Source organism: Capricornis sumatraensis, chromosome 5 (assembly GCF_032405125.1).
Source record: "Capricornis sumatraensis isolate serow.1 chromosome 5, serow.2, whole genome shotgun sequence".
Classification (NCBI taxonomy): Eukaryota; Metazoa; Chordata; class Mammalia; order Artiodactyla; family Bovidae; genus Capricornis; species Capricornis sumatraensis.
The window spans coordinates 98,856,781-98,875,703 of NC_091073.1; the positions used below are offsets into that span (position 1 = coordinate 98,856,781).

An 18,923-nucleotide genomic window follows, 5' to 3' on the forward strand; every position below is an offset into this window, starting at 1 on the left:
TTAAAAAAATAGTGCTGGGACAATCTGTCAACTATTTTTAAAAAAGCAAACTTAGATAACCTCTTCTTATTTTGGATTTTATGACTCTAAAGCACTAAAATGAAAATACAACAGGCTAATAGATTTAATCATGAAAAAATGCAAAGCTCAAATATGTCAAAAGTCAACACAAAATTAAAAATCACAAATTAGGGGAAAAAATCCATGACATACGTAAGTGAGAAAAGGTTAATATACTTAGTTCATTGATATTTTAAAACTAGTTCTTTAGTAGAAAAAAGAGTGTATGCACAAAATAAAAATGCAATCAAGATAAACCTGTTAACATGGAAAGGAAGCCTTCTTTGCACTCCAGAACTGCAGGCCGTCAGGCCCCTTCCCCCAAGCGAACTACCTTTAAATATTTGTCTCCTTCCAAAAATGAAACAACTGCATATTTTATATATACTTATTTCCCCCCTTCTTACATATCCAGAAAGATGCTATTCATACGGCTCTACACTATGGTTTGTTGTTTACTTTTTTCTTTTAACTTAATAACATCAAGTAAAGGTTTTTCTCATTTATTTTCAAGGCTATATTGGTTTCCAATGAATAAAGAGATCATAATCATTTAAAGATTTTACAAATCAGTAAGTAAAAGATCAACATTCTATTAGAAAAAAGCAAGAAAAGACATGCCCTCAAAAGAAGGAATATCTATGACTAACAAACACAGATATGTATGCCAAGGCTCAATCTCGTTTTCAGATAAATTAAAAATAAAACTGCTATATACCATTTTTCATCCATCAAACTGGGAAACATTCACAAAAGTGAGAACTGTTCAGCACTGGCTGGTATGGGGAGAAATGGGTCTTCTTATTTGTTTGGTGGGAATACATTATCTTTCTGGAGATAATGTGGAATCAGCACTGAGCATCTTACAATGGTTCCACCCTTTGACCATCTGCAGCAGTTTATCTTCAGGAAATAAGTCAGAACCATACAAAAATTTATGTATTTACATTACAACATTCTCTCATAAAAATGAAAAATCAGAAAAACATTAATGGCCAACAATAGGAGAATAATTAAATAAATCATGGCATATCTAAAGGCTGGACATTATATGACAACACAGCCTTTACAAATTGAGCTTTTGAAATCTACTTAATGACTTAGCAAAGTTTTCATGATAAAATGTTCAATGAAAACAGCATAATACAAAACTATATAGAAGAGTACGGATTTGGGTGGAGAAAACAGACCAAAATGTTAATAGGGTCTATTAGTTATTTTAATTTTCTTTTTTATATATTTTTAAACAGGTTTCTGATTTTCTAGAAATATATTTTAAAGCAGGGAAAAAAGAAATATTATAAAAGGAGTTTTTTTTATCCCTTCAAAAACAGCCAATGTGTATACAGATACAATCTGTTCTACAGGCATTCCTGAGTGAGTTATTATTCTGTATAGAGCACTAAAAACACTAATATTACTCACACATTATGGTGTCCTACTTTACAAGAGCCTATTTTGCTCTGCAAATTTATCTCAGAAGAGAAAATTGCATGTGCCCATATGTCCTGGTGTTGCAATCTCGACAATGAATTAAAGGACAAAATCCAGGTACTTTATAATAACCAGGTTAAAACTGGGAGTACTCGAATGAGGAGACTCAATTATCTCTATTACAAAGAGCCCTTATTTCTCTGCAGTGTGAGAGGTATCCGTCAAAAGATAAATTCCTGTCTTTTTTAGATTCTCTTTATCCTCCCTAACAAAAACAAGCCCAGGGAAATGACAGTTGAGTTGTACAAACCCGGTGTTCAGACTTCCTGAGAAACTTGTCTTGAAATCAGAAGTCAAATTCCTGGCCTCCATCAACCTTAACAAAACACATCCCCCTTCAACAAGCAGCCGCACATTGACAGCTGAGGACTTCAGGATGAATAAAGACCTTTGCTCTGTGGATTCTTTTCATGATAGTACACCTAAGAGGCTTTCTTTTCAACTTGGTATTTAAGAAGGGAGATCTGGTGCCTATCTTGCTAGCTTTATCTCATAACCCTCACTCAGACCCCAGCCAGACTGGGCCATGTGTGACTCCCCAAACACGCTTGGACTTCTCCGTGCCTTCGCTCAGGCTGCTCCTCAGCCTGAGACAGTCTCACCCTTAACTTGCATCTGTTGAGATTCCACGCCCTGAAGGCCACGGTGTGCACGTGCACACATGTATTGGGGAGGAAAATAACAACAGAAAGACAGGTTACTCATACGACAGAAATTCATATGACTCCATGTAAGCAGAGCTGTGTCTTTTTCATCTTTGTAGTCTCATAGCACCTAACTCTGTGGCCTGTACCTATACAGAGAGCAGTAAAAATATTTGTTTAAAAAATTAATTAGTATATTAAACACATTTAAAACATTTAAGGCTAAAAATGTTACAACCAGTAAACCAGACAGCTTTTTTTTTTAAAGAAATTAAGAATTAGCAAAGCACCAGATAGCATTTCTCAGAGAGTCACAATCTAATTACAGACAGATACATCAAAGTCCCTGTGAACACAATAGCACAGGATCCCACAGTCAAATGGTCAATTTGTCATTTTCCCCAAATCCTCAATTCTCATTACCTTCTAGCCTTTGAATCTCCTCAGCTGTCACTTCCAGTGTTTGATCAGATAGGGACGCAACTTGGATGGCCTGATAGGAAACAGAATGAAATGTGTAGATGTGTGTATGTTTGTCTTTAAACAGAGGCAATTCTGTTTTTAACAGAAGACGAGCAAATATCAGACATCAAAGATCTCCTGTTTTAAGAAACTGTCAGTGTCCCAGGTTGAAGACTAAATCTCAGGTCTTCTTACTTTGACGGCAGTAATTACATTTTCTTTATTCCAGAAGAAAAAATTTGTTTAAAACATTACATGATAAACTTAAAAGACCAAAAGGATAATTTTGGACAAGAAACATAAATAAGAGTTTAAAACTGCCTTCATGTATATTCTAGTTTCAATATAACATGCTATTTCTTAAAAAATGGATAACAGCATTGTATTAGCAATTATTCAATGAAGAAATAAATGTAATTATGGCTATATTGATTATAATGTTGTATACCCAATACATAGTTTTTAAAGTACTTTTCTGTTGTAGGAAGTGATAAAGTAGGAGATTGTGATTAATATGCACATACTACTATATATAAAATAGATAATTAACAAGGACCTACTGTATAGCACAGGGAACTCAATATTCTATAATAACTTACATGAGAAAAGAATCTGAAAAAGAATATATATACATATAATAACTGATTCACTGTGCTGTACACCTGAAACTAACACAACATTATAAATCAACTATACTCCAATAAACATTTAAAAAATAGTACGTAGAATTCAAATTAAAAAATTAATAAATTACTTTTCACAACTTAGCTCGTTAGACTAACATCCACCTTGAGTTGTACATCACTGGAACCCTTGTTTGGGGGCCAGAGAGACATTTTGTCCATAATTTTCAAATGAAAGAAGAAAGTGACTTTACTAAAGTAACAAAATAGCCCATGGCAGAAAGACTTGTAAAAAGAGTACAGTCATAGATGGGATATTACCTGCTTTCCACAGAGAAATATGTCCAAGCAATAAAGAACCCAGAATTCTAGGTTCTTATTATTAAGATAAATTGACAAGGAAAAGTAAACCTTAAACTACAAATTTGATGATTAAAAGGTAGAATTTATATTTTACTGTATAAAATTCTTTTCAAAGAAAAAAGTTTCATACCAATTAGCCCTCTCATAGGTGAAATATAAAGAAGCAGAAGAAAACCCTCAGCAAACATTACTCAGAGTTGAATTTAGAAATATAGAAAGTAGCACAAATTAGATAGTCTTTATTCCAATGGAAGATCATTAAACTTACCAGCTGGGCAAAAGTTGTTACTTTCAGTCTCTTGAAAAGCTCATCTTTTTTGTATCTATAATCTGCAAAGCAGAACGGGACAAATATTTTTCCAGGTTTATTTTGCTTTCTTGGAGGTATTAATTCTTTCTAGTCATCAAGAAACTTCATCAAGAAATGTACCCAAAAATGGTATATTTTTCCAGTTATTTGCATGTATTTCCTTGCATTACCTCATCTGATCCTCATGATAGCTTCAGAATTAAATGTGGCAGGTGTTGTATCATTTTTGTCTGGCCGGGAGAAGCCTCCAGCTGAAACTCTAAGCTACCTTTTTGGGTCCAGCGATTTGACCTCTTCCCTTTATTTTTATTGGTCTACAGTTATCCTTACTATGCTGTCTCTACTTTGACCCCATTGTTTTGCATACATTTTTGTAAGTCCTTCTCAGAACAAGCAGGGGATAAATATCTTAATTTTACAAATGAGGACAGAGACCCAGAGAAGCTGAAGTGCCCTAGGTCAAGAGCTGGTAAGACATTTAAACCCTACTATTTTATCTCTGTCCTAGAAAGAGAATAATTGCTAGAAACGGAGGATGACCTTTTTTTCCTGGAGTACAATACTGGGCACAAACTTATGACTGGTCCTGATCATCTCTTATATCAATTTTCCTTCAACTTTACTTCAGTAAAAATCAACTTATTGCAGTTTTGCAATAGGAAAAAGTTATGGAGATTTATTGTACAACAAAGTAAATATACTTAGCAGTAGTGAACTGTACACTGAAAAATTTATAATGAAAGATTTATAATGGTAAATCTTGTATTGTGGGTTTTTTTTAAAAGCAAAATTAGAAAAAAAAGAAAAATCAACTGAAAACATCAATATTTACTCAGTGCTATCTTTACAATTCTGAGACATAACTCAAACTTTTTCATTTGTTTGTGTTAATAATTCTTCACATATTAAAGTTTTAAGAAATACAGCCAATCTCACTTTATTATTTGTCCCATAGAGGCATGTTAAAAGCTGGCCTCCCTAAACTTTTCTGAAGAAGACTTGCCAATTCTGAAGAGTTTCCAGCATTGAACTCCTGCCCACCCCTACTCTTCACTCTTCTTCTAGTTTATATATTGACATCCTTGACTCCTTAAATACTACCTCATTATTTCAGAATTACTGAAGGTTAGCTGAATAATTACTTTAGTCTCATAAACAAAGAATCCTAGCAAGGAAAGCATTAAAGGTACTTAATATTATTTACTTGGTTATACTAATCATTCCCATGAATTTTTCAAAAAACCAGCACAGACCAGAGAGCTACTTTGGAGGATAATGTGAGCATGATTTACCAAACACCTTGAAGCTCAGAGTTGGGAAATGATACTATCTTAAAAACATGCCTTCTCTAAGTACCTCAAGACTCTGATGAGGAACTAAAGCTTCTCTGTTCTGAAATGTCCTAAAGATAGCAATTTGGCTAAAAATTGATCTTTCTTCCAGGAAATTCTTAAAACAGTTTCTTCTAGATACAAGATAACAAACCTAGACGCAAAGTAGCTTCTAAAACACATCAGGATGCAGACCCGAATAAGCTGAGCAGAAGCTTTAGAAAGTGCAACTCAACTACAGTATTTCACTCAGTTGCCACCAACTTGCCCACCCAAAGTCATTTATGTAAATTAAAATGGCAATAAGTCAGCCAAAGAAAATAGTCAATAGCTTTCAAAGTAGTTTGCACTGTGGCATTTATCTATTGCTATTCTTTTGGTATAGTTAACATAGTTGGAAATACTACTCTAGTTCTTCACATTCTATGTACAAAATACACACATTAAAATCCTCTTTAAATAGAAATCACCTTAAATAAGAAAACAGGCACTGCTGTTTTCTAATGATCGGCATTTCCAGCATCCTCTCATAAGCACTAGAAATTGCACTGCACATTTGAACCTGAACTCTACATACCTGGTTCTGGTTTAGAAGGACAGCCATCATGAGGACTTTCTGACATTATTACTCAGATAAAAGATTAAGCTAGACGTTTTACAGCAAGTCTTAAATTTTATAAAAAGGATAACTTGGAAAGCTCTGTCAGTCTGTCCTTGCAAGGGCGAACAGAGCTTTAAGAATGGAGCTTCTGCTACTGTAGCTTCTCCCGGACTCGATAATGGAGACAAACAATCCTAGTTTCAGAAATGTTATCAAGTTTTGCTTCTCCGGTAAGTCTGGAGTCTAAGTGTGTCTCTCTCGAGTTACTGGAAGGACAGAGACCTAACTATCTAGGACGCTTCACACCGGGTCCAGCCAGTGTCATCTAACCACCAGAAGCCAAGAATGGGCTTTGTGAATGGTCAATAGACACAGGGTGTCTATTTCCCCCAGGCAGAGTTGAAAGAATATTCAGATCACAAAGGAATTCTGCGTTTTCAGGGTTCTGTTAAATCGCGTTATTAGCAAAGGGAAGTGGGCTCACAGTGGAAGACAAATCAAAGGAAGTAACAGGACAAGGTTTGTGATTTCACAGAAAGACATGGCATCTAAGGTAATCTGAGGAAAGAGATGGGTTTAGGGTGTCACAGAACAAGGCAACATTCTCCTCCTTCTGACCCAGAAGAACACCTACAACAGAAGATGGGAAAAGAGAAGGGAATATTTTCCAAGATGTAGATCCCAAACCAGAACCTGAAGTAATTCTAGCTGGAGTATCAGCACAAAGTGTGTGAAAAAGGTGAGTGGAACCTCCTGTCTTACTAAAAGGAAGCCCACATCCTCTGAAGAGGGAAGGTGAAGTACGCATTTTCAAGGACTCTAACCCACAGGTATTTCTTTTGGGAGATAAGTTCCATTTAAAGTTTATATATCCCAGAAACCACATTGTGCTTTTATGAGGAATATTTTAAACAGGGTTTCAGCAAGCTGGGTGGAATGGGACAATTTTTATATGGGACAAATTTTGGTGTGGATGGGTGAGTTTACACTCGGCTACCTATGCTTAGGAGGTGAAAAAGGCTACAAACCAGAACAGAAGCAAGCCAGTTGAATTTTGCTCACAGTGAATGAATTAAGGATGACAACAATAAAGTTTAGGTGAGTAAACAAGATTTTTTTCATAGTTTAAAAATTTAATATACACATATGTATGTATGTAAAGTGGAATATTTTACAGATACATAACATTTTAAGTATACAGCATAAATGTATAAAGTATAAAATATATAAGAAAAAAAGGATACTGTGACATTACACATTAAAAAACAAATGTCTATAGCATCAGTCCTTATAGCTGAATGTAGCGAAAAAGATTCAGCACAGAGCTGCTCCTGAGTCCACGTCTATTGTCTGGGGTTTCTCGATACTGCAGCAATTCAAAAGGAACAGGAACATTATCATTTAAATTAAAAGTCCTGCTATGTAAAAACAAAAGTTCTGGTGAATTCTGGATTTGTAATATTTTCTTCCCAGAAGGTATATTCTACCAGAGACAGGTCTTGAACTGCTACCAGTCAGAGCGCCTCTCTGCCACCATTAGCTCGTAAATACTGCCCTAGCACTGGGTTCTCCTACTGAAGCTATGAGCAAATCCATCTTAGAAAACAGATGTCCCTGCTTCTCTGATTCTGGCCATGATGTGTACATTTTACATCTGTTTTGGACACAGATTGAAAAATTATGATTTTGTGCAAGCACAGTGCACTCAGTGACTAGAAGCATATCTTTGCCGAAGATTAGTTTTTTAAAAGGATGTGCATGAAATATGATTTTTAATTAAAAGAAAGCTGACTGCAATGAATTTATAATGCATAACACCACTTTAAGAATAAGCTCTTTCTCACACCTCTAAGTCTTTCATGAATACTGTCGAATTTATACTAAAAAGAATGCTATGAAATAAGATATTATTACTCCTATCTCAGGTACAGAGAAAATAAGAAAATAGGAAAGATTAAGTACCTTGAATACAGATCATAAAGACTGCAGTACAATGAAACTAGAAGCTGGGGTTCTCACTGCTTAACTAGAGATTATTTCATAGTCCAACGTTATTATCTCCCATGGGCTTTAAGGCGGGCAGAACTCAGACCCAAAGACCACAACCTCAGCAGCTGACCCGATGGTACAGTGTTTCCCACATCCTTCAAGGCATCTGCCATGCTCACCTGACTCCCATAGCTTTGTATGCGAGTCAGCTGTAGAGTATGGTTAGGATTGTTAATAACCAACTTACAGAGCCACTATAGGGTTCCATTACCCCACACCATAAATAGTGTTACTCACTTTTTTTGATCTCTTCTAGCTTCTCAATGTACTTAGTCATACTGTTACCTAAAAAGAGAAGGATTTTAAATATGCTTTTAATGGAAGAAAATGACGTCTGAGCCTTCCCATCCTGTTTTTACAGAACTGCAGTAGACAAATGGATCAGACATAGTAAATAGTCTTAAGGATTATACGGCATCATTAAAAGATAAGGAATCCAGGGAAATGTTTTGGTCAAATGTGTTAAGCTGAGGTGCACACCCAATAAACATTAAGAAGTCCCCACAGGCACTACAAATGATCACTTTATGTAATTTCTTTTCTTTCCGAGTTAAGCCTTTCATCCTCCATTTATTTGCCCCATAAGCTTTTTTCGTGGGGAAGGTGTGCAGAGGAAGAGAAAGAAACAACAACCTCTGAATGTCTAAAATGAGCTGCTGTGCCCAGCCAAGTAACCCTTTCCTCTTCGCTGAATCTTTGTGGTTTCCTTCTCTTCCCTGAATTTGGGTCTTCCACTATTCATGCTGATACTGCAGTCTGAACTAGACCACACAGTGTGTACACCAGTATTCACCATGGATTTGATTTGCTGAGAAATCACAGCAGATCCTCAGCACTGTGGGGAGTCCTCCACCCTCATGTTTTATGGCCTGGTTCTATAACACTAGGTTCTAGCCAAGGTGGTTTGGAGAGTTTTCATGCATTAAAACTGGGCCAGGATCCTTATGGTTTCCGAATGAACTAAAGTCTGGTTCTCAAGCCAGGGGCTATTATTTTTTTACCGAGCATGCTTCAATTTGATTCAGTTCAGCACAGCAAGCTCTATCTGGCACCTCACATGTATAGCAAAAAAAAAAGGAAAACATTAAAAATAATTTTTCATTTCTAAAACTGTGCTCCTAACTTTTAAGCCTTGAGAGCAACTAGTCAGTTTCAGTCACAAACTTTGGGTAAAAGAAATGCTTCCGATTAATGGTATAAGCACTGTTCTGAACTTTTCTTCATGTGTAGGTGACAAGCAGAGAAAGAAAATTATTTCTCTGAAACCCAAAGCACATTTTCAAAAAACAACTTACATCACTTGTTATTACTAAATCTATACCATCATGGAATAAAATTTCACTGAGTTAGAATATTCTTTTTTCATCTGACAACACACAGTCCCCAGATCAGAACCGAAGAGCAGGACTGATTCAGTGTAGTCCTGAACCCAGACTGTATCCTTCCAAAAGCTCAGAGACGTGACAGTAGTAGGGCTGCTCAGAAGGCCTGAGGCTTCTCAAGACAGACACTGAGAACACCTCAGAAGAGATCCAGAAAGGACCAAAGACCAAGGCTGGAATCAAATATAATCTTTTCTAGGTTCTTCAGGCTGGAATGAACCTGAGATGTTGACCAGATCTCCACAGTGGAAACCGTGAATCCTTCCCAGACTCACAGCCTCTCCTGTGCAAGTCTGCACTTGGGCAGGAACCCAACTGGTCAGTACTTAGGTTAGAAGACAGGGCAAATGGCATGCTCTTCACTGTCCCACAGTCTTATTCTTAAACGACTTTATAGGAGCACGTTCCTGGGCCCGTTACAGTGCCAGGCTGTTGACGTGGCAGTTAGTTTCTTTTCGCTGGAGAAGCTTCAGGTATCCTTCCAGAATTGTTGAAAAATTGAGGTACAAAAGGTCCACTGACTTGTCCGGAGAGGGCAAGTTAGTAACTAAGTCGAGATTAGTATTCCCAACCTCCTGGTTTCTAACATGGCTCATAGAGACACACTGATTCTCTAGCTGTGCTGTTTTAAAAACATGATTTCACTGTGAGGTAAATATGTAGGAAGTGTTACTTTCTTCATAGTAGCAGGTGGGAACCATTTCATGCTCTCAAATTCCCTGAGGCATGCTATGCATGGGAAACAATAGCCAACCTTATCATATAGTCTTTATTATTAAAACACTGCATTTCCAGTCTATAGCAGTTTCTACTAACAATGTGTCTAAAATCCATTTCTCAGTCAGTTAACAACATTTTCAGAATATTTACACAGCACTTCATCTTTGTACCAGCAGAGCCTCACAATGACCCTGTGAGGTATGTTTTCATTCCTACTGATTATTTTTTCCACTAAAGGAGAAGACAGAGAAGCAAAGTCTTTTGCAGAGGTGTACAAATACTTGGCAAAATTAGGAATAAATCTAAGAGTGCTATTGATAAGAAGCTTTTTTCATTATAGCTATTCATTCTCTCCTGTAGGGGGAAAATAAAAGAAAATGGAAGATTTCTGCATTGCTTCAATTGGAGAAATGACTAATCAACACAAAAGAAATCCCTAAAAATGATTTTAGAAAGTAGTATTTTTACCCCACTTCATGTACTGCTTGTATCTTAACTAAGCAGCTCACCTTACTGGATCTAATTTCATCTGAAAACAGCTTTTTGACTACCTTTTAAAAAGAATACAAATGCATCAATTCTATAATTGACTTATTTATAAACACGTTTTTATTTTATACAAAAGTAAGGAGGCTAAAAGACTATCAACAGAATAATTTTTTAAATTGAAATTACACATTACTGCCAGATAAATTTTCCTAGACAAGACTTTGATTAAAAAAGAAAGTTAGTGGCTCCCCACTGCTTACTGACTGAAGTTTAAACTCCTTGCTCTACTACTGAAGGCGCCAACATCTCACCTACCTCTTCAATCTTGCCTTAATTACTAAACTTGACAAACTCTCTGTGAGTCTTTGGCTCTCTAACATGTCATCTTGCCCACATAATCATAATAGCTCACCCAGCTGGAAGTGACCTTTCCCTCCTCTGAACTTCTACAGCACTCAGCTTACCACTCACAAGGCATTTATCATTGTACTGCCTTATTTGTGTGTAAGTCTTATCTATCTTATTATACTGAAAGCCCCAAATAACTATTTACACACACACACAGACAGACGCACACATGCACAGAATATCTTCATCCTTTCCACTGTCTAGGGTTGGAGGTACTCAAAAATACTTGCTAAATGAGAAATACTATGAAGATCTACTAGCTGAAGAATCCTTATAATGGATCATATTATAATGTAAATAATCATACCCCAATTTGCTTTGAGTTTTTGGATGCCTGATTTTCTCTAAGCTATACACAACTTTATTTATATACAGTACATATATGTTACACACTACTTAAACGACCTATATTGTTTCAGGACTCAGGTAATAGAAATGTATACGGTGATATTTAGCCTCTACTTAGTTTATAATTTAAGTTGCTAAAAAAAGATATATAAAAAGGTTTTACAAGTGGAATCAAGAGAAAGAGACAACTCAACTATATTGATATTGCTAAGCAAAGATACAGCATAATCAACGAACTGAGGGGTTCATTCATTAGAGTTTTTCCTTTGTTTTCCTATAATGTAATAACCTTATTTGTACTGAGCCAGTAAGAAAAGCAAGTGATTTTGAGCAGCAGTAATCTAAAGTGGTTAAGATTTATAAGGCAGGAACTCAGTTGCTAAGAGACAATTCCACTGCTTTATTTTTCTTCAATATTTCCCTCCTCTATGGAGAAGTTCTTTTGGCTCGGAAGGAGCAGAAAGCGTGAAAAGAGGCACAGAGGTCCTTTGTTAATCTCAATAAGTTACACGAGCGCATAGTGCTTTCTGGTTTGTAAAAGGCTTTCACATACATTTCTTCCTTTGGCATAAGAAACAGAATTAAATACCAAGTAAAGATGAAGAGTACATAGTCTGTAATGAGTTTCAGTGCTTAGGATCAAGGCTATTAGCAGATATTCAGGAAAAGTAAAGACTAAGAAGAAAAAAAGAAAATGACTAGTTTGTATGGAGATAAGAAAAGTAAGATGAATTTTTTAAAAATTAAAAACAGCTAGAAAAGACTGAGTGGAGATAGTCTATGGACTTTTAGAGAGCTAAAGAAATTTGAAATTAGATTGAATATAGATTGAAATGAGAGAATAATGCCAGAAATGAAAGCGTTTAGGAGGCTACAAAGGAAGAGCCCTGTGGTTTGGAAATTGTCCCTTAATCAGCCTGCAGGGCTACAGAGCAGGAAGCCAGAGAGGGTGCTTGAGAATACACAAGGACCCTGCGGTGGTGACCGAACAAAGTGCCGGCAGGGATTTCATCGCAAGCATAATCCATTCCGGGCACAGTCTGGCAGTGCTGGGGAGCTGGGAAGATACACTCAGGCACCTATGGAACAAAAGAAATATTTGAAGTTCAAAATAATTCTGATATTTCTAGCCATGGCTATACAATGGTGTTTGAATTTATAAGAGAAGTAGCGTCAGAAGGACAGAAATAAAATATTATCTTTACCCAGGAAGAAGATATCTGGCTTTGAAGAACTCAGTAGAAGGCGATTTGGGTGAAGATTGGAGATGCCACAAAATTCTTGATTTCTCGGGATTAACTCTGAGTTGCTCACTGTTTGGTAAGAAAAGATTAAAGACCCATCTATTTAGCCTAGAAATAAGAAATGCTCGTTTGTTCCTGTGCCTATTTCTACTGCTCTGACGGCAGAGCTTAAAATCATACCTCAGACAGGAATTCCTTACTCTTACTTGACCTTTAAAGTCAGTCTGGTGTTTTCACAGCCAGGATTCCTCACACTTTTCACCTTATGGCAGACACACATAAGTGATAACATTTGGATACAACACCGAGGTTTGGGCTGTCTCAGGCCCTGACGGCTAGCCAGAGGGCTAAAGAGATCCGTATCCTGGCTCATAACCCACAGGCTGCTGTACTGAATATACAGAGAGGTAAGTCACACACACACAAAAATGAATAGAATAAATGAAAATCTTTCCCTTAAACTGACTTTAACATAATTTTTAAAATCTGAAACAAAAAATTGAACACTAGAATTACATTTCTTCCATACTGACTTTAAAATACACTGGGTTTCCAGCAATGAAGCATACTTTGGCCCTTCCAAAGGTATTATAAAACTAGACTTCTGCTTCCAGGAAGATGAGGTAGGATGTACTTTTCTCTACTCCTCCAGCTAAGTACAAGAAAATCCCCAGATGACCCACAAAATAGGAGGAAATATCTGAAATTATCCTTCAGATAAGGGTCTACTATCCAGGGTATATAACAGAACTCTTGTAACTCAACAATAAAAAGAAAAATAACCCAACTGAAAAAAGAAAACAGGCCAAGGATATGAATAGCCATCTCTCCACAGGAGATGTATAATTGCCAATAAGCACATTAAAAGGTGCTCAACATCATTACTCATTAGGAAAATGCAAATCAAAACCACAATGAAAATACCACTTCACACCCACAAAGATGACTATAATCAAAACGATGGACAACAACAAGTATTGTTGAGGATGTGGAGAAAAAAAGAGCCCTCCTACACTGCTGATGGGAATGCAAAGTGCAGCTGCTTTGGAACACAGTTTGGCAGTTCCTCAAAAAATTAACATCTGACCACAGACTTAACATCTGACCAAGAATTCAACTTCTAGATATATAACCAAGAGAACTGAAAACAAGTTCACACAAAAACATGTATGCTAATGTTTTAGCAGCATTATGGTCAAAAAACATAAATAAACCAAACATCTATCAAATGATGAGAAGATACACCAACTGTGGTGCTGTGCTTAGTCGCTCAGTTGTGTCCAACTCTTTGTGATCCCATGGACTGTAGCGCACCAGGCTCCTCTGTCCATGGGGATTCCCCAGGCAAAAATACTAGAGTGGGCTGCCATGCCCTCCTCCAGGGAATCTTCCCAACTCAGGGGTCAAACCCAGGTCTCCCGCACAGCAGGTGGATTCTTTACCATCTGAGACATCAGGAATAGCTATATAAAAGAATATTGTTTAGCATTAAAATAAAGTATTGACACATGCTAGAACAATGATGAACCTTGAAAACATTATGCTAAGTGAAAGAAGTCGCACACAAAGGTCACATGTTGTTGATTGCATTTTTACGAAATATTCAGAAGAGGCAAAGTCACAGATACAAAACATAGATTAGTGATTCCCAGGAACTGGTAAAAATAAGGCATAGGAAATTACTGCTTTGGGTATGGGGTTTCTTTATGGGATGACAGAAATATCCGGGGGACACTAGTGGTAAAGAATCCGCCTGCAAATGCAGGAGATGCAACAGATACGGGTTTGATCCCTGAGTTGGGAAGATTCTCCTGGAGAAGGAAACAGAAACCCACTCCAGTATTCCTGCCTGGAAAATCTCATGAACAGAGGAGCCTGGCAGGCTACAGTTGCAGGCTCCATGGGGCTGTGAAGAGTCGGACACGACTGAGCGTGCATGCACACACACACACACAGAAATATTCTACAGTTAGATAGTATTGATGGTTTGACAACCTTGTGAATGTTCTAAAAATGTCTGAATTGTACATTTGTAAAGGTTGAATTTTATGGTATGTAAATTATGTCTGAATTTAAGAAAACATACCCAGTTAGAAAAAAAGACTGAATAGAAAAAGAAAATCCTGGATGGGGTAAATTGAGAGTTTGGGATTAGAAGCTACATATTACTATATATAAAATAGATAAACAAGATCCTACTGTATAGCACAGGCAACTATATTCAATAGCTTATAATAGCCTATAATGGAAAAGAATCTGAAAAAGAAAATATGTTTTATGTATATATACATATATGTATAAAACTGAGTCATTGCTATACACTAGAAACTAACATGACATTATAAATCAACTATACTTAAAATTAAAAAAAATACTGGACATTATATATAAAACAAACATAAAAAGACTCTGATATGTGGAGCAAGGAAGGCAGATTGGCTAGGGACTTTGGGACCTGAGCAATGACATAATGGTTGAGCTACCTGGGTGTGTGTGTGTTTGGTTTTTGTCTCATTACCCTCAACTTGGAGCTGAAGAAGCCAGAAATCCAAAAACACCAACAGATGAAAAAATTCCTAAAAGGACAGCAAGACAGAAAACTATCAGACAATAACTGCCTTATTCCAGTTGCATTCCACAAAAAAAGCTATGTCTTACCCTTACCTGCCCACAAAGGCCAGATGGGGAATCTTGATTTTCATCTTTGTTGGGCTGTGATGAGATGCTATCAGAGTACCAAAAAGGAGGAGAAAGAGGCTGAAAATGCACTCAAAGATATAACTGCTGAAACCTTTTCAAATTTGTTTTCAGTCCCTGGTGGCTCAGACGGTAAAGAATCTGCCTGCAATTTGGGAGACCCAGGTTTGATGCCTGGGTTGGGAAGATCTGGAGAAGGGAATGGCAATCTACTGCAGTATTCTTGCCTGGAGAATTCCATGGACAGAGGCTACAGTCCATGGGGTTGCAGAGTCAGACACGACTGGAGACTAACACTTTCAACACTATCAAATTTGGCAAGTAACATAAACTTCAGATTTATAATACTGTTTGGCGTTTACTCCAAAGAAATTCACAGCAAGATGTTATCATAGTCAAACTTCTGAAAACTAAAGAAAGAAATCTCAAAAGCAGCAACAGAAAAATGACACCTGACCTATATGGGAAAAACAGTTTGAATAACAGGAGATTTCTCTTCAAAAATCAGGTGTCCAGAAGAAAGTGGCACAATATTTTTCAAGTGCTGGAAGAAAAGAACTGTCAACTGGAATAGAAGAGAAGATACCCTTTAGGAAAATAAAGAAGAGAAGATACCCTTTAGGAAAGAAGAGAAGATAGCCTTTAGGAAAATATAGAAGAGTAGATACCCTTTAGGAAAGAAAAGAAATTAAGACATTCTCATTAAGGAAAACTAAGAGACTTTGTTACCAGTAGACCTATCCTAGAGAATGGTTAAAGGAAGCTCTCTGCTTAGAAAGGAAAAGATAAACGAAGATATCTCACAATATCATGAAAAAAAGAATTCACTAAGCAAAACTATGCCTCTTTTCAAGTACCCATGGAACATATACCCTTGGTATATGTTTCAATACCTTAAAAAAATAATATATACAGAGTACATTCTCTAACCACAGTGGTATTAAACTAGAAGTCATTAACAGAAAGATAACAGGAAAATCTCCAAATACTTGTAACTAAATAACATACTTCTAAATAATCCATGGATCAAAGAAGTCTTAAGAGAGGTAAAAAGATACACTGAAGTGAATGAAAATGAAAATTCAACACATAAAAATTTTTGAGACACAGCTATTAATCAATGCTGAGAGAAATTTGTATTACTAACTATATGCATGAAAAAGAGAAAAAATCTTTAATCAATAATCTGAATGCTTACCTCAAGAATCTAAAAACAAGAGCAAAATAAACCCAAAGCAAGCAGAAGAAAAGAAATCATAAAGAGAAAAAACAATAAAATTTAAAACAGAAAACACAGAGAAAATTGATGAAACCAAAAGCTGGTTCTTTGAAAAGATCAATAAAATGGATAAATCTGTAGTGAAGAAAAAAAGACACAAATTACCAATGTCAGTAATGAAAGAGAGGCTTCACTTCAGACATTACAAATATCAGAAGGATAACAAGGAAACGCTACAAACAACTCTATGCACTTAAATTTGAAACCTTGGATGAAATGTACTAATTCCTCAAAAAACATAAACCCACAACTCATCTACTATGAAACAAACAATTTGAATATCCCCTTACCTATTAAAACATTAAATTCAAAATTTAAAAACTCTCAAAAAAGTCTCCAGGCATAACAGTTTTATTGGAGAATTCTACCAAATATTTAAGAAAGAATTGACACTAATAATACACAATCTCTTCCAGAAGAACAGAACAGGAGGGAATACTTCCCAACTCATTTTATGAGACCAGTATTACAACAATACTAAAAACAGACAAAGACAATCCAAAAAACAAGCCAAAACTACAAACCAATGTCCCTCATGAATATAGACTCAAAAATCTTTAATGAAATAATAAATAGAATTCAGTAATATATAATAAGAATTATTATACCATGATTAAGTGAGGTTTACTCAATGAATGCAAAACTAGTACAATAGTTAAAAATCAATAAAAGTAATCTATATTATCAAGATAAAGCAAAAATACATATGATTATATCAATTGAGGTAGTAAAAAAGTATTCAATAAAATTCAATTGTCATTCGGGATTAAAACTCTTAGAAAAATAGGAACAGGAGGAAACTCCCTCAACCTGATACAGCTAACATTATCCTTAATGATGAAAGACAATGATTTCCCTCTAAGTCTGGGGTAAAGATAAGGATGTTTGCTCCAATCACTCATTTAACATAGTTCTGCCAATTCTGACGTGTGTGTGTGTGTGTGTGTGTGGCTAAGTCGCTTCAGTCGTGTCCGACCCTGTGCGACCCCATAGATGGCAGCTCACCAGGCTCCCCCATCCCTGGGATTCTCTAGGCAAGAACACTGGAGTGGGTTGCCATTTCAGTGCAATAAGGTAATAAAAGGAAATAAACACATGTAGACTGGAAAGGAAGAAATAAAACTTTCTTTTTTTAGATGACATGATTGTCTATATAGAAAAGCCCAAGGAATCTACCAAAAACTCCTCCCTTACCTAATAAGTACTTTTAGCAACATCTCTGGATACAAGTTAAATACACAAAATTAAGCTGTATTTCTATATGATAGCAATGAAAACGTGGACACGGAAATTTAAAAATATAATACCATTTAAAATTGCTCAGAAAAAGAGAAATACTTATCTGTCAATCCAACAAAACATGTATAGGATTTATATGCAGAAAACTGTACAATGCTGATGAAAGAAACAAAGAGTCAAGTCTATGGAGAGAAAGAGCATATTAATGGAATGTAAGACTCAACATAGGAACATGTCAATTTTCCCCAAATTGATAAGACAGGTTGAATGAAATTCCTATCAAATGTATATCAATATTTTTAAGTGTAAATAAGATTATTCTACAGTTTACATGGAAAAAGGCAAAGGAATTAGAGTAGTAAAGTAATTTCGTAAAGAAAAATAAAGTGGGGATAATCCATCTAACCAATATCCAATTTACTATATACAGCTATGGTAATCAAGATTGTGTTATTGGCAAAGGGATAGACACACAAATCAATGGGACATGGAAACAACCTAGATGTCCATCAGCAGATGAATGGATAAGAAAGCTGTGGTACATACACACAATGGAATATTACTCAGCCATTAGAAAGAATACATTTGAATCAGTTCTAGTGAGGTGGATGAAACTGGAGCCTATTATACAGAGTGAAGTAAGCCAGAAAGAAAAACACCAATACAGTATACAATGCATATATATGGAATTAGAAAGATGTAACAATAACCCTGTATGCAAGACAGCAAAAGAGACACAGATGTATTAACAGTCTTTTGGACTCTGTGGGAGAGGGCAAGGGCGGGATGATATGGGAGAATGGCATTGAAACATGTGAATTATCATATGTGAAACAAATCGCCAGTCCAGGTTTGATGCGTGATACAGGTGCTCGGGGCTGGTGCACTGGGATGACCCAGAGGGATGGGATGGATGGGGAAGGAGGTGGGAGGGGTGTTCAGGATGGGGAACACATGTACACCATGGCGGATTCAAGTCATTGTATGGCAAAACCAATATACTATTGTAAAGTAAAATAAATAACTTAATTTTTTTAAAAAAATCAATGGAACAGAATACAGAAACCAGAAATAGATCCACATAAATATGCCCACTGGTTTTTGACAAAGGTGAACATACAATCCAATGGAAGAAATGCAACCTTTTAAACAAATGGTGTAGAGTAATTGGACATCTGCA

The 18,923-nt window shown here is 36.2% G+C and overlaps 1 protein-coding gene across 1 annotated transcript in view; it reads right to left on the reverse strand.

Annotated features, from left to right (window-relative positions):
- CEP41 (centrosomal protein 41) overlaps positions 1–18,923 on the reverse strand; it is a 47,827-nt gene that overhangs the window by 10,014 nt on the left and 18,890 nt on the right. Inside the window, exons 3-5 of the mRNA XM_068972815.1 lie at positions 8,175–8,222; positions 3,915–3,976; positions 2,622–2,691 (exon numbers count right to left, since the gene is read on the reverse strand). Coding sequence (XP_068828916.1) covers positions 2,622–2,691; positions 3,915–3,976; positions 8,175–8,222 — 180 coding nt within the window. The remainder of the gene's footprint in view (positions 1–2,621; positions 2,692–3,914; positions 3,977–8,174; positions 8,223–18,923) is intronic.